Here is a 24,389-nt window from a genome sequence, read left to right on the forward strand (position 1 = left end):
ATGTCTACATGACATAAGCATAAAAAACAACACAACTAATACCTTGCTCATCACATGAACCGGTTCATACCCAAAAACCATTTTAAATAATTTCTCTTAACAAATCAACTTACCCCTTAAAAGAATATTACAAGTCACCATCAATTTTATAATACCAACTAGTAAACCCCAAAAATTAAATAACAGTCCATTATCATATAATTAAAATTCTCAGGACTTGGTAATAAATGCACTTATTAAAATAATTTTATTATTAATATAAATAAAAAAAAAATCGGGTTTTATATCCTCAAAACCACGAGGCCACGATGTTCTTCCCATCAATAACATAAAGCTAAACCAAATTAAAATTCTCTCAATCAAACAAAAGTTACTCACTAATCAAACTCTCAAAGAATAGTAGCCAACGTATAACGTTGGACCACCAATGATTCCCGTTCACGTACCTATTCCACCACCAAAAAAACCCAGAACACAAACACATTCTTTTTACTAAGTAGCAGTTTAAAAACTCGCCTCCCATTACTCGGCTTAATCCGCAGCCTTAAACGCGTGTTTTTCTCTTCTAATTTTCTCTCTCCTCTTTCCGACACAAAACACAACGAAACTCACCCGACCCACTGTCGGTCCAATATACCCAGATCCACATAAACTTTTTTTTTTTTTTTTTTGTTCTATCACCATTAATCTTCAGATCTTCTTCTTTTGTCTCTCTTCTTAAATTCTGTGTTCTTTGAAAGATTTTTACAATAATTAAGCTAACAAAAAAATGGATGTTAGGAAGAGAAAACGGATACTTAAAACACCATTATCTTTAACACAGAATTTCTCAACAAGGTATATAATGGTGTGTTTTTGTTGCTTCTTGTTTCTTGTTTTTATTACTCGGAATTTTAATTTTGGATCCGGGACGTTTCGGCCTGCGCCGATCGTCCCGAAACTGGCTATAATTTCATCCTCTTCAATTAGTAGTAACTCAGTGCAGGATCTTTCTACCCAGAGAAAAGTTGTGATTGGTAGCAGTGAGAGTAAAAGTAATACTAGTAAGATAAAGATTATTAGTAATGGTAAGAATAGTAGTGAAGGTGATGGTTTGTTCATGGGGTTGAGCATTGAGAGCAGAGTATTGTTTAATGATCATGTGTTGGTAATTTTACCTGCTAGTCAGAGTAAATCTTTACATCTGCAACTTCCTGAGAAAATTGACTGTGTTTACCCCCGGAAATCGGGTGTTAGTGTTGGGAAGAAAACTGTCAATCATCCCATGTTGTCTGTGGATGATTATGGGGATGGAAGGTGGTTGGTTCGGTGCCCGGTACCGCCTGCGAATTACACGGCGGCTGTTGGGTTGAAGGGGAAATGGAAGAGTGGGAAAGGTATTGAGTGGGAGATGGGGAGGGGGGATAAGAAGAGTGTTCAATTGTGGGATATGGTGGCTTACGAGGCGGTATTTGATGGGGAGGATATGGCTGTTGTTTTTGTCAAGGGTTTGCAGCTGAAGTCAGACAGAGAATCGGAACCAACTCCATTTAGGTGTCGATTTTCGAAGGAGGGTGAGGATTATGCACTTTTTACACAGGCAACCACTGCAGCACAGGAGATAATCAGGTGCCCATTGCCTCCGGAATTGAAGGTGAAACCGTGGAATGGCGAAGATGTTCGAGTTACAGTCGAGGTGACTTCCAAAGTGCCTGGAAGGTCCCATTTGACAGGTACGAAAAGACTACTAGTACCATCAATAGCAAAATTACATCAGAGCAGTAATAAGAATAATGTAAAGGGTAGGTCTAAACTTAAATATAAGCTCTGTGCTTGTACTATGGTTTGGAATCAAGCTGCATTTATTAGGGAGTGGGTAATGTACCATACTTGGCTTGGGGTTGAGAGGTGGTTTGTTTATGATAATAACAGCGATGACGGCTTAAAGGATGTGATTGATGAGCTGAATGCCGAGAATTATGATGTGAATAGGCACACTTGGCCGTGGATTAAGTCTCAGGAGGCAGGGTTCTCACACTGTTTGTTGAGGGCCAGAGATCAGTGTCAATGGGTTGCATTCTTTGATGTGGATGAGTTTTACAACTTCCCACCTCCAAAACCCAGGCAAAATTCAACCATTGTTTATCGGGGACCAAACGCTCTTCAAACTGTAGTGGAGCATGTTTCAGCACGACAGCGAACAGTAGGTGAAATAAGAACAGACTGCCATAATTTTGGACCCTCAGGGCTAAAGAAAACCCCGGCAGAGGGACTGATGTTAGGGTATACTTGCCGGCTTAAGGGCCTTGAGAGGCATAAGTCAATTGTTAGGCCTGATGCTGTTGATGATAGTCTTCTGAATCAAGTTCATCATTTCAAGCTGAAAAAAGAGTTCAAGAAGCTAAATTTTCATCGGGCCGTGATAAACCACTACAAGTACCAAGTTTGGGACAACTTTAAAGCAAAATTCTACAGAAGGGTTTCAACCTATGTTGTTGACTGGCAAGAGAATCAGAATGAAAATTCAAGAGACAGGGCACCTGGGTTGGGGACAGAAGCTATTGAACCACCTAATTGGCCCCAAAAGTTCTGTGAGGTTTGGGATACCAGGTTAAGGGACTTTGTTCTGTCTAACCTGGCTGATCGGAATACAGGGTTGCTCCCATGGCAGAGGTCTGTTCAATGACCAAGGTCGAGATGCCTGCAGTTCATCTACATTTGTAAAACATAAAACGACACACTAATTCTTTTTTCTCCCTTATTTATTGAACCTATTTCTTGTGCATGTTTTGTAGAGAAGCCATAGATTAGTTACAGTTTTTACCTAGGCAAATTAGAGAGATATTAAATACCTCTCTTATTTTTAAAAAAATATTTTTTCTGTTTTTCTTCCTCATCTGCTGATGTATGTAATCTTCTGGAAGATTTACTGGATTAATTTGTAATACAGTGCAGAGCTTTTTGAATCCAAAGAATAATCACATACTTGGTACGGAGTAGTAATCTTCTGAACTATGTCGACTTCACAAATAGTGCATTGTTGAGCATTTTGTTCAAACTACTGCATGTCAGTTGCAGTCCTGCATTCAATGGCTCAAAACAGTTCTTTGTGAATTGTAATTTTGCTACTGCAACTACAAGTGTGCATATGAAGAAAAAACTGCTTTCTGACACAGATATCAGACATGGGGAACTCACTTCCCCGAATTTTATATAGTAATTTCTATCTGATAATATATCTGTGGGCAAAATCAAGTTTAACACTAAATACTGAATAAATCATTGCAAACATCAAGAGAATTAAACAGAAAATAGATAACTAACACTTGCTGGAAATTGTATCCAGCGGCTGTGAATTCTGTTAATCTATTTTTAACTAATCGAGAAATCAACCAATGTGGAAGCCCATGTACATAAGATTCGGAAACTTACAGTTAATGGTAATGTACAAAGAAAATTGAATGAACTATATACTTCTCCTTTGACGTATTTTCCGAGACGGGATACTGATGTTCCCTGCGACATCTATGAGACATTGAGACCTGAATCTGCCAAAGTTATTTGATTACTGACTCATATTTGACATCAGAAAATATAAAGTTGAGGTATTTCCATTACTGGAAGATGCTAAAGTTACCATAATGGTCAATTACTCAATCAATAGACTTTAACAGACACTTTGAGATTAGTAAGCAAAAATGACTAATGGAACTTAGTAGAGCTATTTAAACTTGTTAAATAACTCAGATAAGGTATTTAAACTTAATCCACTGAAAAGGCAGACAGTAATCACTCCCCTGCTTGTCAAAAACCAATTTAGACCATATAAAAAACTCAACATACAACATCCTAAAATTCATCTTTTAGAAATCAGGAGCTACATTACAATGACATTTTCCTTCCTGTTATTTTTTCTTATTGCACATTTATAGTCGGCAAAAAAAAAAAAAAGGTTCATGGCATTGTCTGCTTAATATATTCTCAATGTTTGGGGGCTTATTTGAGCACTGGAAAGAAATAAAATACCTTGCCTATAGGCTTCAGTAACTAGCATCCGTACAAATTACTGTGTACCACAATTCATCGAGAATTTACATTATCATTATCGACCTGTATCTGGAGTCATTAGTGCATCCCCAGTCACAGACTTCGTCAATGTAGCATCCAACTTGTCACCAATCAATGATATCCATGCCTATAACCAATAACAGAGATGTTGACTTAGGAAATTATAAGATCACTGAAACATTAGCTGGAAGGAATATTAAAAAAAAATAATAATAATCAATGTCAAATTATCAACTGCTTGAAGGGACAAATAAAACATTATTACTAAATAATCCCTTGAGCAAATTGTATACTTGTATGTGAGTTGGATGGTGACATAGAGTTGAGGAATCTTAATGATCAAAACAATATATAAGCTAAATGACATATCTTATCAATTAATATAGCCTCCAAAATTTGCAACAACTCAGAAAAGTGAAGAAACCAGAACATTCAAGTTAAGCTTTCAAAAATTAAATAAATAAAATGATAAAAATTATAAATCTGCAGAAGTCATTCCCATGAAATGCACATCAGGAGTGATCCTAAAATGTTTTCCTCATATAGATTCCATTTCAAAGGTATTCGAAAGAAAATTTGTCAGTGTCCAATAACTTAGTTAACAGCTAAAAATACAATGATGGAATACTGCCAATACGCACAACTTCTGGAGAGTACATTTATCCTACTACCACTAGTTATGAAAACTAGATGAAAGAGGTAGAAAAAATAAAGAGTAAAAACAAGATACCAATCCTCTTGAAATTCAAAAGCCATCTACCCTCATCCTAAGTTCAAAACCCATACTCCACATTGCCCTCTCAAATTGATCATCTGCCTCATCACCCACCATGATGTTAATAGCCCACCCCATCAATTCCTCTTAAACACCAAAACCTACAAGCACCATAATGACACATACCCAAACACACACACAATAAAAAAAAAAAATAATAAAATAAAAAAATAAAAAAAATCATACTCAATATCTAAGTGCAGTTCCAGATTTCTACTGTTCATGATTGCTTTCTTTAAAACATGCTCTCTCTACGTAATTTAAACTTCTTGTCTACTTGATAGTTTTCAATCAAACTAATACTACATTACTACTGTCAATCATTGTGGCTCATGTCAAGTGATGTGATAAAATTTTACAGTAGTTGTCATTGGCATACTGTAACCCTCCTCCTTTATTCTAGGAGTGGCAACGAGAGACCTACTGGCGGAGTTCAACTACTCTACTTACCTATTATAATATTTAAGTCAATTAAATTGCCAAAAGATATGTGCCGGTCAAAGTGTAACACTTTTAAAAAAAAAAAAAAAAAAAAAAGTAAATTTAAAAGGATTTCATAGTGGAGAAACAAATATGGTATAGCAAGAAAAACAATAAATACTCTTTAATTAAATTTGGAGTATAACTTTTCTGAAGTTATTTTCCCATACCCTTGTATTTTTCTCTTCATTTTAGCTCTCTAATTTAATGACTAATATATTGAAGATAAATTTTCTATACATTACTGTATGCTTCATATCTTGATAAAATACCTATCCTATTTTGTTCTACCTCTCAACTTGACCATATGTCCAATCACTTTTTGAGTAACCAAATAATTTTAAATATTCGATAAAAAAAAAAATTCCAATATCTAAAAACTGTTCAGTAGACTCTTTGAGGTGCATTATTCTTTAGGTATCCATATATCAACTGACTAGCCTAACTCCATAAACAATATCAAGGTGCCTGTGATGTGGCTTAGTATCTCCAACTTTCAACTGGCTCTTGTATAAAGTTGTCTAAATCAATTTCCTTTTCTCTTTCATTTGTCAACTTTATCCCTATCGCAATGGAACACTAATAAGTTTACACAAGTCCATTTTAAACTTCTCATGAATCCCTTTGCATACTTCGGGAAAAATAAAAAAAATTCATTTCTCATTGGCTCACTTCTAAGTCAAAATAGAAATTGATAAGATCACTACCTGTCATTTCAAATTACTTGCACAATGATGCCATGAAATCATCAAATATAGCATGACTATTGCAGATGGACAATATATCATCAACATATAGGCTAACCATAAGAACATATCATCCTTGTTCACATAGACTCGATGTTCATATAAAATATTAATCAATGCATGCATTCCATAAATGAGCATTTTGCTTTTTTTAACCATAAAAATGTCTATTTTAATAGGACACATAATCATTAATTGATAAGATAACTTTATCTCCTTTAATCACAAAACCTTCTTATCGAAGGTTTAAATCTATGAATACTACTATTTATGTTTTTCTTGTATAAACCATAAAGTCATAAAAGAGCATCTCCTACGGGCTTGCGGCACAACATAAGTGAGAAATACATGGTTCGCATGGTTTATATATTATTTTTCCAAACCTTCAAATAATGTCTCAAGAGTATCACGTGTGGTACACCATAATTGGAAGATATATCAACCTAATATCAAGTGTTCCTTTTTTTTTATGGCATGCTCAAAGCAGAGGTTTATGCGGAACTACCAAAAGTTATGTAATCAAGGGAGAAGAAGATATAGTGTATGTGATCAATATATGACAAAATTTTTAATTAAAATTAAATTAATGGTTAAAACTAGAGCTGTCAATTGAGGTATTCGGGTTTGGGTCAGGTTAAATTAGGTCTCGGGTTAAATCAGGATCAAGTTATGTTGGGTCAATCTAGCTTCAGATTAGGTTCAAGTTCAGGTCGGGTCAATTTCAGTTCAAGTTATAACAGATCGTTCACCTTTTCGGATATAGGTCGGGTTCAATTCGAGTTAAAATCAGATCGGTTTCAATTTTAGGGTTGAGTTATGTTGAGTCGGGTTTGGATAGGTTAACAAGATGGTACATTCGGGTTCGGGTTAGTGTTGAGTCAAATTTTGGTTCAAGTTCAATTCTAACAGATATCGATGTGGCCAAGTTGAACTATATAATTACGCCTTCCATAATTTGATCAAGCATCATCAAGATTTTATTAAACCTATATACGAGTAATAGAGAACAAAAGGTATATAAGCTGAACAAAAGATTTTATTAAATCGGATTGAGGGTTTACATAATTATTTGCTGAATAAAAGGTATATAAAATTTATTAAACCTTCCATGACTCGGGTTCATGTTTTAATTGGGTCGGATACTAGTTGGATTGTTTTCGGTTGGATTAAATCGGTTTACGGTTACTATCAAGTCGGGTGCAGGTTCGAGTTAGGTTATAAAGTACTAGATCAAATCGGTTTTCGGTTAAGATCAGATCAGGTCACTAGTTTCACCACATTGTTCGAGTTTAGGTTAGGTTTAGATCATTGTCAGTTAAGGCCGATTTCTCGGGTCCGGTCAGTTTTTGCCAGCTCTAATAATCCACACTTTTTGAGGAAATTTTGAGGTTTCGGGGCCAAGTGGCCAAAAGTGTTGAGACCCTAGGGGATATAACCCGGGGTCATATAATGCCACTTGAAACCAGATATATTCATTATATGTTGTCATAAACATCCGTGATAGGCTTGAATTTACGAAATCAGTGCAGATTGTGAACGACCAAAGTGAATGTTTAAGGGCATATTGGATGGTTCCCTGAGGGTATTATGGACCATGATAAACATCTCGGCGATTTTTATTTTCGGGCGATAAAAGGTAAAAATATTACAATATTGAAGGCTATGAAATTTTGAGGTTTTGGGGCCCGGTGGCGAAAAGCCTTGAGACCCTAAGGGATACATCTCGGGATTATATAATGTCGTTTAAAACCATATATAATCATAATATGTTGTCATAAACATCCGTGGTAGGCTTGAGTTTGCTAAATAAGTGCAAGCTGTGAACGGGTAAAATGACCGTTTAAGGGAATATTGGATGGTTCCACCGACCCAATTGGACCCCCGGAGGATATTAGGGACCATGGTAAACATCTCGGCAATTTTTATTTTCAGGGGAAAAAAAGGTCAAAAAATTACGAAATTAAAGGCTATAATCCACGCTTTTTGAGGAAATTTTGAGGTTTCGCGACTTGATGGCGAAACGTGTCGAGACCTTAGGGGATATATATCGAGGTCATATATTGCCGTTTGAAACCATATATGATCATTATTTGTTGTCATAAACGTCCGTGCAGGCTTGAGTTTACGAAATCAGTGCAAGTTACGAACGGGTAAAATAACCGTTTCAAGACATATTGGATGGTTTCACCTACCCAATTGGACTGCCGGAGGGTAAAAGGGATCATGGTAAACATCTGGGCAATTTTTAATTTCAAGCGAAAAAAGGTCAAAAAATTACAAAATTGAAGGCAATAATCCACGTTTTAAAGGAAATTTAGAGCTTTCGGGGCCCGTGACGAAAAGCCTTGAGACCCTAAGGGACTCATCTCGGGGTCATATAGTGTCGTTTGAAACCATATATGATCATTATATGTTGTCATAAACGTTCGTGGTAGGCTTGAGTTTACGAAATTGATGCAAGTTGCGAACGGATAAAATGACCGTTTCAGGACATATTGGATGGTTCCACCTACCCAATTGGACTCCCGAAGGATATAAGGGACCATGGTAAAAATCTCGGCAATTTTTATTTCACGGCGAAAAAGGTCAAAAAACTACAATATTGAAGGCTATAATCCACGCTTTTTAAGGAAATTTTGAGGTTTCGAGGCCCGAAGACGAAAAGCCTTGAGACCTTAAGGGATACATCTCGGGGTCATATAATGCCTTTAGAAACCATATATGATTATTATATGTTGTCATAAATGTCCGTGGTAGGCTTGAGTTTACGAAATCACTACAAGTTGTGAACGGGTAACATGACCGTTTAAGGGCATATTGGGTGGTTCCACCGACCCAATTGGACTCTCGGAGGGTATAAGGGACTATGGTAAACATCTCGGCAACTTTTACTTTAGGGGGAAAAAAGGTCAAAAAATTACAATATTGAAGGCTATAATCCACGCTTTTTGAGGAAATTTTGAGATTTTGGGGCCCGGTGGCGAAAAGCCTTGAGACCATAATGGATACATCTCGGAGTCATATAATTCCGTTTGAAACCATATATAATCATTATATGTTGTCATTGACGTTCGTAATAGGCTTGAGTTAACGAAATCAGTGCAAGTTGTGAACGAGTAAAATGACTGTTTAAAGGCATAGTGGATGGTTCCACCGACCCAATTGGACTCCCGAAGGATATTAGGGACCATGGTAAACATCTCGGCAATTTTTATTTCCAGGCGAAAAAAGGTCAAAAAAAAATTACAAAATTGAAGGTTATAATCGACTCTTTAAAGGAAAATTTGAGGTTTTGGACCGTGTGACGAAAAGTGGCAAAATTGAAGGCTATAATTCACCCCATTGTTGGAGTATAGGATGGGTTTAGATCATTGTTGGTTAAAGTCGGGTCCTCGGGTTCAATTCGAGCCAAATTTTGATCGGATTCAATTTCATGTTCGAGTTGTATGTGAGTTAGGTTTGACTGTTTGAGTGGATTAATAGATTGTACATTTGGGTTCGAGTTAGTGTTGAGTTAGGTTTTGGTTCAATTTCAATTCTAATAAATATAAATGTACTCTAGTTGAACCTTTATAATTACGCCTTCCATAATTTGATCAGCATTATCAAGATTTTAATAAACCTATATATGAGTAATAGAGAACAAAATGTATACAAGCTAAATCGGATTGTGGGTTTACAGATTTTTAACAGTATATAAGTTGAACAAAAGACATAGATTTTATTAAACCTTCCATGACTCGGGTACAGGTTCTAATTGGGTCGGGTACTAGTTCGGGTTCAGATTGTTGTTGGGTCGGATTAAATCAGTTCACTGTTACTCGGGGTGCAGGTTCGGGTTCAAGTCAAAAAGTATTGGATCAAATCGGTTGTCGGTTAACATCAGGTCGGTTTCAGGTTACTAGTTTCACCCCATTGTGGTACATGTTGGGTTCAGATCAGTGCCGGTTCAGGTCGGCTTTTCGGTTCAGGTCAGTTTTTGGCAGTTCTAGTTAAAACCAACCTCCTCAAGCCTAGAATGCACGAATTGATGGATATTGGAAACAAACTAGTTTTACTAAGAGTCCATATGAACATCCTGCATAGCGACGATGTATCTATATTATGTTGATGATTACTAGACAACAATGCTTAAGGACTTTGTGCACATATTCTGGTCTTGTGAATTTTCTTCTTAGCATTAAAGTGGCTTAATGAGAAATTCTGATTTTCAAATGTGCAAAGGAGATTCTTGAGAAATTTCAAATAGACTCGTGCATACCTATAATTAAAACTGTTGAAACAGTGTTAAAATGACAAAAGTTGGATAAGGAAAATTAATTGACCAACTTTATACAAAAATCTAGTTGGATGTTCTTGTTGGGCTTGTCATCAATATATGGAGACACCTAAAGAATCTCATTGGTGCAATGTAAAAAGAATTATGAGGTACATTATGGATACTTTAGATTTTGGAATGTTTTATTCTTATGGAGATGAAGCAAAATTGTTTGTTTACTTTGATAATGATTGGGTCAATAATCAATATTGGAGGAAAACTACAACACAATATTCATTTTATCTAGGTTTGACAGTTAATACTTGGATTTCTAAAAAATTGCCAATGGTGGCATTATGAATTTAGGAAGCAATATATCCAAGTATATAACAGCTTCATTTGTAGTACGTGAAGCATTGTGATTATAAAATATCATGCAAGAACTTAGGCCGTTTACAAGGACTTACCCAATATATGTTGACGTGTCAGCAATAAAACTTGATAAAAGTCTGGTACAACATGGGAGAAGCAAACACGTTGACACATGGTTTCATTTTCTTGGAGACCAAGGAATAATCATTCAATTACGTTTAGATATGGGTGACTAAATTCAAAGAAGGGGATCTCAAGTGAAAAATAATACAATTCTCTCACAGATGTGTGTATCAGCCATAGTTTGTATCAGGCTATCTACGGACATCAATCCATCACTTAAAAAAAAAAAAAAGAATTAGTTATTTGTGCAAGCTGTCCACAAACCACAACCACTAATCAGTAATGCTTCTGCCCTTTGCAAGTTTGCGGAGTTTGAAATGTACATTGGCATGTATATTTTTTTTCCTTTTTTTTTGAAACCATGTTGGCATGTATTTTATTGAACAGTAAAAACATATAAGAACCTCAATATACGATGAAAATGGAGAGCTTCTTATAATAGTTAAGCACACCTGGTCAGCAGTGGAAAACCCCCTTATTGTATCACCACCTATAATTGCAATTCCTTTGTCGCCCAGTGGCTGCAAAATGACAGCCTGTTCAGCAGAAACAGTTAGAAGAAATCTATTTGATAGGATTAGAGTGCCAACTAATTTGCAATCAACCCACAACAACACAATGAACAAGCAAGCAATTAATAGAGAACAAACAATGAAGAAAATAAGCAGGAGAAATGGAGACAGTGTTACAGTGGGAACACCCGAGAATGAGGAGAAAAACCCACCTAAGACTATGGAGTATGGAGTAGTATTGATGATGAATGACAAATGAGATTACAAGCATGAATAGTATGATATTCAAATGCTCCCACAAAACCTCCCTTATACCCTACTACCCTAGCAAAGTGTTCAATATATTGTGAATACCTAAAATAAGAGGACAAAGGCAATATATAGTCTAGGGATTAAAACCAAGATTACACCATATCGCAAAAACGGACTAAACTGAGCTGCTTAAACAAGGAACTCCGAGGTTCGGCGAACCACTCAATCAGTTCGGGCAAACTAATTTCCAGTGATTTTGAGTCATTGCACTTCATGGTTCGGGCGAACCTTCTCTACTTCACGATTGATATACACCTTATGCCTCCATTGGATTGATCTTTCTCCACCTAATCCTAATTTTTTTTTTTCTTTTCTAAAGCTAATGTCTTGAATTGGTACTAACAAGCCAGGGTTAGAGCCCTTTGCATTAACATAATATGTCTCCAAGGGAGGTGAAGTACAGCATGATAAATAAAATAAGACAATATTATAATTATAATATTAGTCTATGATTCAAATGCGAAGGCACAAGACCCACAACAGATCCTCTCAAACATTAAGAAAGTCCACCAGTCGGCCATATGTAGTGCAAATCAGCAACTGAACCAATTCCTCCAAAAAGCACTTAACATGACGAAGTATAAATTATGCCAACATTCTTATTCAGCAACATGAGAACTTGAGAAGTCATTGCTTTTGGAAAATCAACATTAAGACAAAAAAATATCTAGAAAAAAGTTCACCAAGTTTTACGGGCACTATCTATATGTTATTTAATTAGTTAGTTCACAATCAATCAATCAAAGCCTTAATCATGAACCAAAAGTGATTATTCCGTAAAGTCATCCACAAAATTCTTCCTCCTCCATCCCTTACGATAAAATACCTTATTCTTATGCAAATCCATATGCTTCATAGTTCATATCCTTCCTAACTCCTTCCAACAAAGTCATTTTCGATCTCCCTCCATCTCGTTTAACCTCTCCATCAATATGATCCCACTCTTCCACTCTTTGTACTGGTGCACCATGAGGTCTCCGTCTTACATGCCCGAACTAACGCAGGTAATTTTCCCTTAGTCTGTCTGCAATGCCTGCAACACCCACTTTCTTGCAAATAACTTCATTTCTTATTCTTTTTCTTAGAGTGTTCCCGCACATCCATCTTACCATACGCATTTCCGTAACCTCCATCTTTTTAATGCGTTTCTTCTTAGAAGCCCACCATTATATACCATAGAGCAACACTAGTCTTATGGCAGTCCTATAGAATCTCCCCTTCAACTTTAAAAGAATACTTTAGTCACATAACACTCCTGTGGCCGCTCTCCATTCAAGCCACCCCGACTGAAGCCCACGGGCCACGTCTTTATCAATGTCACCATTCTTCTAGATGATCGACCCAAAATTTTAAAACACTCACTCATTGTTAATCCTTTCCGTCCAAACTCATTATTACCGTTCTTGATGATTACTTTGTGAGGACACCTTGTCCTCATGCTTTTCTTTCTACTATTTTTAATTTGAAAAAACTTAAAAAAAAAAAAAAAAAAAAATAGATACTGATGAATAGATTGTGAATAATGTCTTGACTGTAAGTATAACCACTATGTTGTGTCGAAAACTATCTAGATAGTAAGGAATGCATCCCGGGTTCATATAATGTTGTTTGGAACCATATGCGCCCATTATTCAGTCACATAAAGGCCCGTAGTGACCTTGAGTTAATTAAAGGAGGCATGATCTTAAACGACTAAATTGAAAGTTTAAAGGCAAAGTGAATGGTTCCAGCCACTCAAATGGCCTTCGGGGGTGGCGTAAATTCCATGGGAAGCACCCAAAGTTCTTATCTTTCCGAGTCCAAAGAAGTAAAAAATTGTCCAATGGAAGGCTATACACAAAATCAGACAAATTTAAAAGGTTTTGAAACCCGATGTTGAAAACTATCGGGATTGTATGGATGCATTTTGAGGTCACATAATTTTGTTTGGAACCATATATGACCCCTAGTCAATCATATAAAGTCGCGAGATAGCCTTGATTTAATGAAAGGAGTCATATAGGTAAACAACTAAATTGACACTTCAAAGGCAAAGTGATCACCAAATTGGCCTCCTAGGGTGACGGGGATCCGTGAAAAGCATACCAACCCTTTTCCTTTCCAAGATCAGAAAAGTCGAAAATTGTCCAAAACTGAAGGCATATCCACACTTTCATATCCATACAAAAAAATTTCCAAAATTGGTAATCACTAAAAGTGATGGTTGTTTAGGAATGTACCAACTTGGCATCAATTGACGGCTTTGACGCGTTCTTGGTTTAATAATTTTTTTGAAAGTAACACACTTTTACTTTTTGGAAATATTCTACCATGTTTAATCATATCTCTCACTCCTTTTGTCCTTACCACTACATTTAAAATTATTTCTCTATCTTCATAGTCCCCAACTTTTAAAACCTTTATCATTCTCTAATCTCACATCCTAATATTTAATTCTCCACCAAACCACCCAGCCTATACAACCAATATACTTCTCATAAAACTCCGCGTGGAAGCTAATGTGTCACTTTAAAAAAATAGAGGGAGTATTATATTATTATTATTATAATATGTATTGGTGTTGTGCTGTGTTTGTTACAAAATACTAATCAATCATTGTTGATACTATAATGGTTGGGTGGTTGGTTGATTACAAGTGTTCTTTCACTCATAATGGAATGAATAGATGAAGCCTTTTTTTGATGGAAAAGTATCCATAACGAATGGGAACTTCATTACATGCAACTCATAGTTTGTTAACAAGAATAGTCATTAAGGATGGACGGATGGAAAATTAATCACCACTCATTTATTTATTTTTTTCTTTTCTTTTTTACTTTTCATTGATCTTTCCCCTTTTCATGCAATTTGGTTGATGATAGCAGAAAAGATTGTCACTTTGGATAACTCTAGACTTACTTGGTAACTACATTTATTGGTAACTATCTAGAGGCCAGTTCTTTCAAGCCAGATAGTGGATACTGCAGAAAATGATGAATCCAGGAGTAAAGCGTTATTTAAAGAAAGTGTTCAGAAAAATTAATAACTTCTGAATTTTCTTACAGTATTTTTCAGCTTTTAGGATCAAGTAACCAATTAATCTCCATTTGTCTTTTCTCTTTTGTTTCCTAGCAGTTAATAAATTGAAGTTTCTAACTTATACTTGCTTGTTAATTAATTTGGTAGACACTATGATTAGTTGTAGATACATTCCGTTCCATCTTTCCCTTTCTCAATTCCTGCAAATGTTTGCTGCCTTCCCTCTGATTCCTTATATTCCCTGTAATTTTTTACAAATTTTCCTTCTTTCTAATATTATGCTCTTCCACTTTTTCATTCTCTATCACTCATTTACAGCTACACATTTAAATTTAGTACATTACAGTTCAGTAAGATACTAGTCCATTTTACTTCAAATTCTGATAATGTCCCTCAAGGCCTCAATGCATCTATCAATTTCGTAGAGCGCTGCCACTAAAGGACAAAAAACAATATTTTGATTCCCACTACAATTATCTAGTGAATAGCACAATCAACCATCACTACGAACAACCGGCTTAATTTCTAAATTTCAAGTGGCATATAAAATTAGCTCCTCACACCCTTAAATCCCAAAAAAGACAGAGTAAAAAAGAAGAAAATTCTAGAAAAAAGGCAGAGCAAGAACAAGAAAGCTTATGACATATCTGGGCTTTAGTAATTTTAATTAAATTTAATAAAATTCTTGGGATTGTAAAGAATACCTAGCTTGAAATAGCTTTTGTACCCACAAACAAGGTATATCATATCCTACTCTATTTGTTTATGATGGTACAAGGCTATTTCCAGTTATAATTATGTAGAAGGCAGCTCAAAATATATATATACATAGTACAATGGAAAACCATATATAAAGCCAAGCTAATAAGGACAAAATTTCCTGCCGGTGTTGTATGCATCATGTCCATATCCAAGTTTTTATTGTTCAACCTAACCTGATATGATGTGGCTTTAGCTAAAGGGCTCATACAATATCAAAGTAACTCCAACATATATTAATAAGCATTACAGCCTCAAATCCACCAATTAACTGAATAAGTGCATCAACTACTTAGTTCTTCCTGTGGCCTGCAGGAGTCTTGCTACACATAAATTAAACGTTCCAGCAAACCTATACAAGAAGGGCTCTTCCCTAACCATGATCACTACTGAGTACTGACATACACCTATTGACTGCATCCACATTATTCAAGCCCTAAGGTACATTATCATCACACAATAAGATAAGGCATACCTGTGTGTTTGATGGCAAAAATGGCAGTTCAGACTTGCCCGGATACAGAGAGAGATTTGCCAAGTAGCTCTCTGCAGACACAAGCAAGAACATTTTTTTGTCAAGGTAAGGGTACAATAATGGTTTTTTCCTTCATAAATATTCAATACTAAAAGAAGCAACAGCATTAATAATCAAATTAAATATCATACGAGCTCCAGATTTCATGATGCCTCTGTAAAGTGTGCCCTGAATCAATTTTTTGGCATCTACATTCTCTGCTTCACCACTGATCAATGATTCAGCTGCCACACCAATTTGACAGATACAACTCTCCTCATAGATAATGACCAAGGATCTGCAGCATGTGACAGCTGAAAGAGATTGCCAAAACCTGCAAAAAGGGAGAGAATCATGACTGGACACCAAACCCAAGGCCACCTACATCATCAGAGCTTTCATCCACCATAATAGATTAATATAGTTTATATACATCATCTCAATCTTACTCAATGTGTTAGCAGAGAGATATTAGTGAAAATTCTTTTTAATAACATCTCTGTGGGATAGTAGATACTGTGAGAAGGTTATTTTTTTTGTGAGTACATTGGAAGGTTTGGAACAATTTATTTGATTACACAAGATCACCAAAAGCAATCAAAAAGAGAAGCAAACACGGAAATGAGCACAAATATGCATTAGATACAGCACCATTCTAATTCAGAAATAGCAGAATCAGGGAGGCTGGGAGATATCCAGCGACACTCCACACCTTCAGGATCCACCTGAAATGGAAGGAGACCGATGAACACATCGCCATACAAAATCCAGGTAGTAGAAATGAATCCTTCGGTCCATGAAAAAAACAGGGTATGCTAGGAATGATTAGAAATTTATATATGTAATGGAATTCCTAACCTTAGAGATAGCTTTGGGCCTTATTGACAGCCAAACAAGACCAGTTAAGATATTCGTAACAGCCAATCCAAGAGCCAACAGATCTGCCCTTGACTGTGAGCTGCAAAACACAATTAAGTATACAAGGTCAAGAAAATAAATCAAACCAACGTTGCACAATATATGGTTCTTGCTTTACAAGAGACATCGTAGATAACAAGCTTCTTGCACTCAGAATGGTGCCCCCTTCCGGACTCTACATACCTCTCTCATTAAAGGAGGTGATGTATTATGAACTGGCCTAGGAAGAAGGAAGCCTGGCTTCATAACAAAATTTTACAAGTTGTATAGAAGGAAAAAAGAGATTCAGATAGAAAGTCATGGCGGCGAGTAAAAACTAGGCTTCTTCTAAACTCTGATCAATTTAGATTTCAAATGTCTAATCTGACATGCATTCAAAACAGAAAAACAAAATGCACGCAAACTATGCATCAATTTTACCATATCAGGAAGAAGAAATTGACAGTTAGCAAACACGGTTGATGGAAGTTTCTTATTCTTAAGAGCACTAGGTTGTCATTACCTCATGCCAATATGCCATCCATCATCACGGAATCCTTCCAAATAACTACTTACCTTATCTATCCTAATCCACAAATATATTTACAAAATTTTCCCAAGACTAGCAGTATACTGTCACAGCATATAGTCTTCCTACAAAAACTCACAATTCACCACTCTCCATAGATCAAACCATCAAATTTCTCGCTTTCGATTCCAACTAGGACACCCCTAGAAACGATTTTCCGCCACATTTCTAACCTAGCTACCACCATTTCATAACCTTTACGGCTTTACCATTCAAAAATGCTTTCAATTATCAACTATAATACCAACATCTAATCTTAAAATAACCCTATTAATTCATCCATGCAACAATCAGGTGAAATAATCAAACAACAACGAAAATTCAACATCATCTATAGCAAATTCCAGGCCGCATTTACCCTAATTTATCTCAGCTGGAATTTGTAGTAGTAGCAACAACAACCACAAAAATTCAACATCCAACTCAGAATTGATCAACTCAATTCGAAAATAAAAGCGATAATCAGCCAAAAAAAACATCGAAATTATCAGGCTAAACAATTGAATTAAACAACAAATTCAAGAAATTCGGCAATTATGAAAACTGACCTACTAGCGTCGGCAACAGGAGCAATGCCGGAAACAGTACGATTAAAGAGGACAGCGAGGAGAGAGAAAGCACCGACATAAATAGGCAAGCTACGAGCGACATTGTCGTTGTTAGAGACCCAATCAGCGACCAAATTTCTGCTAGGTTTCGGACCTTTGAAGCCTTCCGACTATACAATAAGCTCCATTGTTGTTAGCTTGAAGAAAAGCTTGAGGTCCAAAAATGGCGGAAGAGAGAAAAAGAGAGGAGAGAGAAAGGGAGTACCTGAATAGAGCTGGAAATGGAGAAGCGCGGGAAAGTCGGGGAAGATGAACGGTGGTATCGGAAAGGTCGTTTAGGTGTGCAATAAATAGAATGGATATGGAGGTGGAGAGTTCCCGCTTCCATTGTTATAATTTGTTGAAGTTGCTACGCATGCTACGGAAGTACGGAGTAAATTGCTAGTCTTCTGTTTCTTCAGGTTTTGCCAACAAAAATACTACCAAGTATATGGAGTTTATCATGTTTTTTTTTTAAAAAAAAAAAATAATAATAATAAGATAAAGAATCTTACTAAACCAATATCTCTCACAAATTAAGACAATCCAGCTTTACAGACTAACACTCAACAGTAGAGAGGGTTAGGAAGAGCGTGAGAGGTAAGGAATTCCTTACCCCAAACAAATGTAGTTAGTTGGGCTGAAATTGTAACCACAAATACCGAATATATGTATTTGTGATAATGAGTACAATCTTCGACTCTGCATACTATATAAATATACAATCACTTTTGTATACACCCGGTTTTCAGTAATTTACTGTACATCGGGTTCACTTTTATCAAATTTAGTGTCACTTTTGTCAAAATTTATCAATGAAGGATAAATAACTCTTATATATGTCAGATTAACTTTTGTGCGTTTTAAAGTAACTTTTGCGCATTTTATTGTCACTTTATAACGGATGTTCAGTAATTTACTGAACATCCGTTTTATTTAAAAGTTTGTGATAAATATATACTCCGTATTTGATAGTCATCTATTACATTTTTATTTATTTATTATTTTTTTTTTAACAAAGGATGATTTGATAGGTTGTTTTTAAAGTGAATATGAAATTTGATATACTTGGTACTTTATGATATATATTGATTACGGAGCAATCTTGTGCTATAAGTTGAAGTTGTATGTTCAATTTAAAAGTTGAATTTGGTATTATGGTCTTATAGATTATAACTAGTTATTTCCTACAGAATATTATCCATAACGTATGTAGATTCATTAGATTTAATAGTCAGTTGTAGAACTAGAATTTTTTATAAGGGGGGCCGAGCTTAACATATGTAGCAATATATCTCATATAAAAATAGTATGGGGTTATTGAAATATAAAAAAAAAAAAGTTAGGGAGAAGGTTCAAACTTAGAGCTAGAAAAAAAAAAACTCTATATTTTCATATATTTTTATGGAACTCATCTATGTTATACGAGTAACTAGCATACAACATTTATTAGATAACTAAAATCAAGAGGGAGACCAAGGCCCACCCTTGCCCCCTAAATACAACATGTAGTTCAATTATTTAGTATACTCGTATGCAAAGTGAGACTTAACGTGCAGTTTCTATAACTTTTGGATAGATGGAAATCTAGATAAGCACATTTTTTTCAATTCATTAGGCATTTGGGATTGAGTTGTTACTTTGTTGTTAGCGTAAAATGTAACAAGTAGTAGTACAAAACAATGGTAAAGTATGATTATAAAACTTTTATTATACACAGATTCACGAAGATTTATTACAAATATTACAGACTTACGAACAATGTAAACAAACTACAAAATAACAAAAAAAAAAAATTATCACATGGATTGTACCTCTCACATGCACTCTTAATACAATATAATTACATTTATTTTATGAAACTTATTTTAAAAAAAACGTTCATTTTAACATCGGAGTTTACCACAACTCCACAAGTCCACAAATACGCATCCCATGCATAGCTCCCATTATACCTGTTTTAAAAGGTACTAGTAGAATAAGGAAATACCTCAGCTTCAACTTCTTGGTTGACAACACTAGTAGTAATATTTCTACCCTTAACACCCTCTTTGCTATCACCTTGTTCTTTGTTTTCCTCATCAACTTGTTCCTTTTCTTCCTTTTCACTTACCGTTGTAGTAGAGTTTTCTACAGATGCTCCATCTTCTAAACTAATGGGCTTTTTCGCTTCCTCGTCGACTTCTTTGGGTTCTTGGGTTGGGCCTCCTTGCTGATTCCCTTGTAAGGCCATATTTCACGTAATCAACCAACTTAAAAGTCCTAAGTAGACAAGTTGTAGATGATGGCTTGGAGACTTCTCTCTAACTCGATTATGATGTGGATTTCTCACACTTTACATGCATATTAACACCTACACAAAGGGACTATGGATATATATACTTTAGTATATGTCGGCTATAGTTTATGTAAGAAGACTCAAAAATGCTCTAGAATTATCTAGCTTAGTTCTAATCTTGTAATTGATTAACACTTGTTAGAAGCACAAATTTCATATCATATGAAAGTGTCTAGAATGTATGTTTTTTACCTGAAAAAACTAAAAGTGTGTAGAAGTATGTACTAAGATTTTTAAAGATAAGTACAACCTGTATATTGGAACTAGGGTGATTCATCTCCATTTCACTAAAATTGTTATAGGGTGTTTTATAATAATTACAAAACTTTTTTTTATGAACAAAACTTCGTGATATTCTAAAACGCCACTCCAAGATAAATAAGTTTTGTTGATCCATCACAGAGCAACACTACTTCAACTCTATATTTTACTAACATGTAGATCAAAGATTATACATTTAGGTTGTACATTAAAGCAATTATTGATCCTAACTGTGGGCCTTACTCTGATACTATTTTGTTAAACAAGGATTTGAGCCCACCCATTACCGAGAAAAAGTTCACTTAAAATTTAATCCCAAAATCATAAGAATAGCTCCTTAACATTGGGTATTATGTTAAATCCCGTGTAATAGATGCACAATTGTTAAATGGTTATAATGACAACAAAATTATAAATACGAGCGAAATTATAAAAATAAAGACTCGACACACCAATCATTAAAATGTATGAAGTAATTTTTTTTAAAAAATAACCACATAACCAGATAATCAAATATAATAATTAAATTATAATGAACAATTTAATATTTTAAAATGTTTAGTTTAGATTTTATATAAAGCAAATATCATACATAGATACCTACGGCCATTCTTTATCATAAGAATACTTTATTTTTTGTTTACACGAAATACTTTTGAAAGGAAATATTTTAATGTAATTCTGTAAGTGTTCTCTTACTTTCGCCTGTTAAAATAATCAATAAGTTTTGTGTACACCTGATTTACAATGACATTAGTGTACATTATTAAACAATTTCATGATAACTCTTAGCCAATTTGGAATAACTTTTAACCTTACCTGAATAACTTTGATATAATTTTTAATACATATATAGATAATGAGCTGAATTTAAAATGGTACTAATATACTTACTTTCATTTACTAAGATATGAATTTTACTCATTTATAGCGGGTAGCTATGTATGATATTTCTTGTCAAAAAAAAAAAAAAAAAAGCTACGTATGATATTTGCTTTTAATTATAATCAAAGCAAAATTAATTTTTAAGCCCGGGTAATGCTTCGAGTATTCTGCATTATTTCTATGATAAAAATCCTTATCACTAATATTTTATTTTATTAAATAACATGTAATATGGTACTTAATAACTTAGTGGATAACATGTTAGACCTTCTTTAAATTTAAAGTTGTGGATTCAAATTTTGTAAGAACTATAAATTTAACATATGGAGTAAAAAAAACTCGATTAAATGAGAAGAGCGCCACATGGCACCAAAACTAGTTTAGGAACGCTTTTTAATAAAGTATATATATATATTGTATAGATATAGATAGATGAATAATATTTATTGTACATTTTTTAAAAGTTTGTAAAATAAATTTTGATATAATGGTCTAACTAAGGGCATGTTCACATTTACTGAATTGAGCTGAACTGAACTGATTGGAGCTGAACTAAACTGAACTGATTGGAACTGAACTGAACTGAACTGAGCTGAAATGAATATTTTATAAGAGAGGAAAATTAAGAGCTGAACTGAACTGAACTGATTGGAGCTGAACTGAACTGAAATGAACTGATTGGAGCTGAACTGAACTGAACTGAAATTAACTAAATGTGAACAGGCCCTAAGAGGAAATTAAGTTAAAATTAACAATTTGTCACTAAATTTTAACTGCATTATTTTGGGCCGCAAACACCACTAATTGCAAAGATCCAACTAATTATTTAGTAGAAACAAGAAAGGATCTTCCAATGGTACACTATCATAATACTCCTTACGGTCCGTTTGGTAGCTAGTGATAATTAGGTAATGAAGATGAATTTTGAGTGTAAATTAGGAAGGAAATTAACTTCTTCTTTTTATTTTTTTATTTTTTTATTTTTTATTTTTTTTATTTTTGGGGGGGGGGGAGTTTAGAGAGCCACAATGGTGGAAGTGAGAATCGATCTCCTGAAATTGGAAGGGAAGCTCTAACCATTTGAGCTATCCTTCACTCTTAAGGAAATTAACATTGTAATCCCCACGTTAATGCAATTTTATCAGCATGTGTTATTATCATGTTTTATTCACTACCACTAGGTGTTAGAATATATGGCAAGCCATATATTATGAGTTGACTTTGTATATAACTGATTATAGTTAGTGTATATTTAGCCTTGTTTATAGCCTAATTTCTAGCTAATTAGTTAACATGATTATCTCTTGTAATTTGTATTTATACCCAAAGATAATCAATGAGAAAGGCAACGATCTTATTACTTTCATGGTATCAGTTTAGGTTCGATCCTAACCTTTCTTCTTCTCCCTTATACACGGCCCATCCTCTTCTTCTTCCTCAAATTTTCTTCTCCTCTTCCGCTGCAAACATTCCATGGCAGAAACTCCAAAATATCACCCTGCTTTTGCTATCACAAATGTGAAATCTCTCATACCGATTACTTTGGACACCGCTGGAATGTATCACTCTTGGGCCGCCCTCTTCAAGGTGCTTTGTAGGGTTCATGACCTTACTTATCACATCATACCTCCTACGGAGCCGACGGAACTCGCTGCATATGAAAAATCCAAAACGGCAGACTTAGCCTATTGGAAACGACTGGATGCCGCGGTCCTTAATTGGATTTACGGTTCTATCTCTCACAACCTCCTAACTGCCATCCTTCTCAAGGATGACACCGCTCAAGGCGCTTGGGCTCGTCTCGAGTCTATGTTTCAAGACAACAAAGCAGCCCGAGCCTCTCATCTTGAACAAGAACTTGCTGATCTTGATTTCGAGAATTTTACTTCAATTGACGACTATTGCAATCACATCAAATCCCTTGCCGATCGTCTTGCGGATGTTGATGCCCCGATTCCCGATACTCGTCTCATTCTTAAGTTGACGGCTGGCCTTCCCGAAGCATATGCCGGCACGGTGGACTTTATTCAAAATCAAGAACCATTGCCCTCCTTCGAAAGTTGCCGCTCTCGATTGAAATTAGCAGAACGGACTATCAAAAACGTCTTGCTAAGGAGGGGGGGTCCATGAATCGCTCCCCGACCGCCCTTGTTTCCACCAGCAATCACCAGTCAGACTCCTCTGCCAATTCCTCCAGGCCAAGCAACAAAGGTGGAAAGCAAAGGAAGTCCAACTCCAAACCTGCTGGAAAGCCGCGCAACAATTCGGCCCAGCAGCAGTCTGGCCCAACAAATGGGCAGCCATGGTTCTTTCCACAAGGCCAGTACGGTTGGCCAAGTAATTGGGCTCCTTGGCAAGCCCAGTGGCCCAACCCCCCCTGCCCATATCCAAATCAGTCATGGGCTCCAAAACCTGCTGCATCTTCCTCTGGGTCACGGCCTACTGGGCCTGGCATATTGGGTCCCGCTCCGCAAGCTTACAGTGCTATGGATAATGGTCCGAATCCTTCCCCAACGCATATAGAAGCGGCGATGCAAATGCTTGCTAATCTCAACCGTCCTGATAATAATTATTATATGGACACTGAAGCAACATCTCACATGACGGCCGATCAAGGTATTCTTTCTTCCTATGTTAATTCGAGCATTAAAAATCAAAACATTGTTGTTGGTAGTGGTGATTTAATTCCGATTATTGGTCATGGTAGTGCTACTTTGCCCACCCCATACCCTCCCTTTTCCCTAAACCATGTTTTGCATGCTCCCAAATTAATCAAGAATTTAATATCCGTCCGTAAATTCACAACTGACAATATGGTTTCTATTGCTTTTGATCCTTATGGGTTTTCTGTGAATGATTTACAGACGGGGGCCAACCTAATGAGATGTGACAGTACTGGTGACCTATATCCTATCT

General features: G+C 35.6%; 3 protein-coding genes across 4 annotated transcripts; 2 read left to right on the forward strand and 1 right to left on the reverse strand.

Annotated features, from left to right (window-relative positions):
• The first annotated feature begins 333 nt into the window (after positions 1 to 333).
• LOC145601294 (glycosyltransferase family 92 protein At1g27200-like) lies at positions 334 to 2,945 on the forward strand. The gene has a single exon (XM_081657291.1). It carries the CDS (start codon positions 770 to 772, stop codon positions 2,663 to 2,665), a length of 1,896 nt encoding a protein of 631 aa, XP_081513417.1. The 5' UTR covers positions 334 to 769; the 3' UTR covers positions 2,666 to 2,945.
• Positions 2,946 to 3,194: 249 nt separating this feature from the next.
• Positions 3,195 to 18,391, reverse strand: LOC145601295 (protein COFACTOR ASSEMBLY OF COMPLEX C SUBUNIT B CCB4, chloroplastic-like). Of its 2 annotated transcripts, none has more exons than XM_081657293.1 (9): positions 18,216 to 18,391; positions 17,951 to 18,120; positions 16,775 to 16,874; positions 16,568 to 16,641; positions 16,069 to 16,250; positions 15,878 to 15,948; positions 11,254 to 11,337; positions 4,006 to 4,174; positions 3,195 to 3,521 (listed from the first exon to the last, which is right to left on the reverse strand). In XM_081657293.1, exons 1-8 carry the CDS (start codon positions 18,336 to 18,338, stop codon positions 4,082 to 4,084), a joined length of 897 nt encoding a protein of 298 aa, XP_081513419.1. In that variant the 5' UTR covers positions 18,339 to 18,391; the 3' UTR covers positions 3,195 to 3,521; positions 4,006 to 4,081. The 2 variants fall into 2 exon arrangements, with proteins under 2 accessions (XP_081513419.1, XP_081513418.1); XM_081657292.1 differs by having other exon boundaries at positions 3,196 to 3,527.
• A 4,555-nt stretch (positions 18,392 to 22,946) lies between these two features.
• LOC145600698 (uncharacterized) lies at positions 22,947 to 23,603 on the forward strand. Its single transcript, XM_081656578.1, has one exon. The coding sequence runs from the start codon at positions 22,947 to 22,949 to the stop codon at positions 23,601 to 23,603; it is 657 nt and encodes a 218-aa protein (XP_081512704.1).
• The last annotated feature ends 786 nt before the right edge of the window (positions 23,604 to 24,389 follow it).

The sequence above is a fragment of the Chenopodium album genome, chromosome 21 (assembly GCF_948465745.1).
Source record: "Chenopodium album chromosome 21, dcCheAlbu1.1, whole genome shotgun sequence".
NCBI lineage: Eukaryota > Viridiplantae > Streptophyta > Magnoliopsida > Caryophyllales > Amaranthaceae > Chenopodium > Chenopodium album.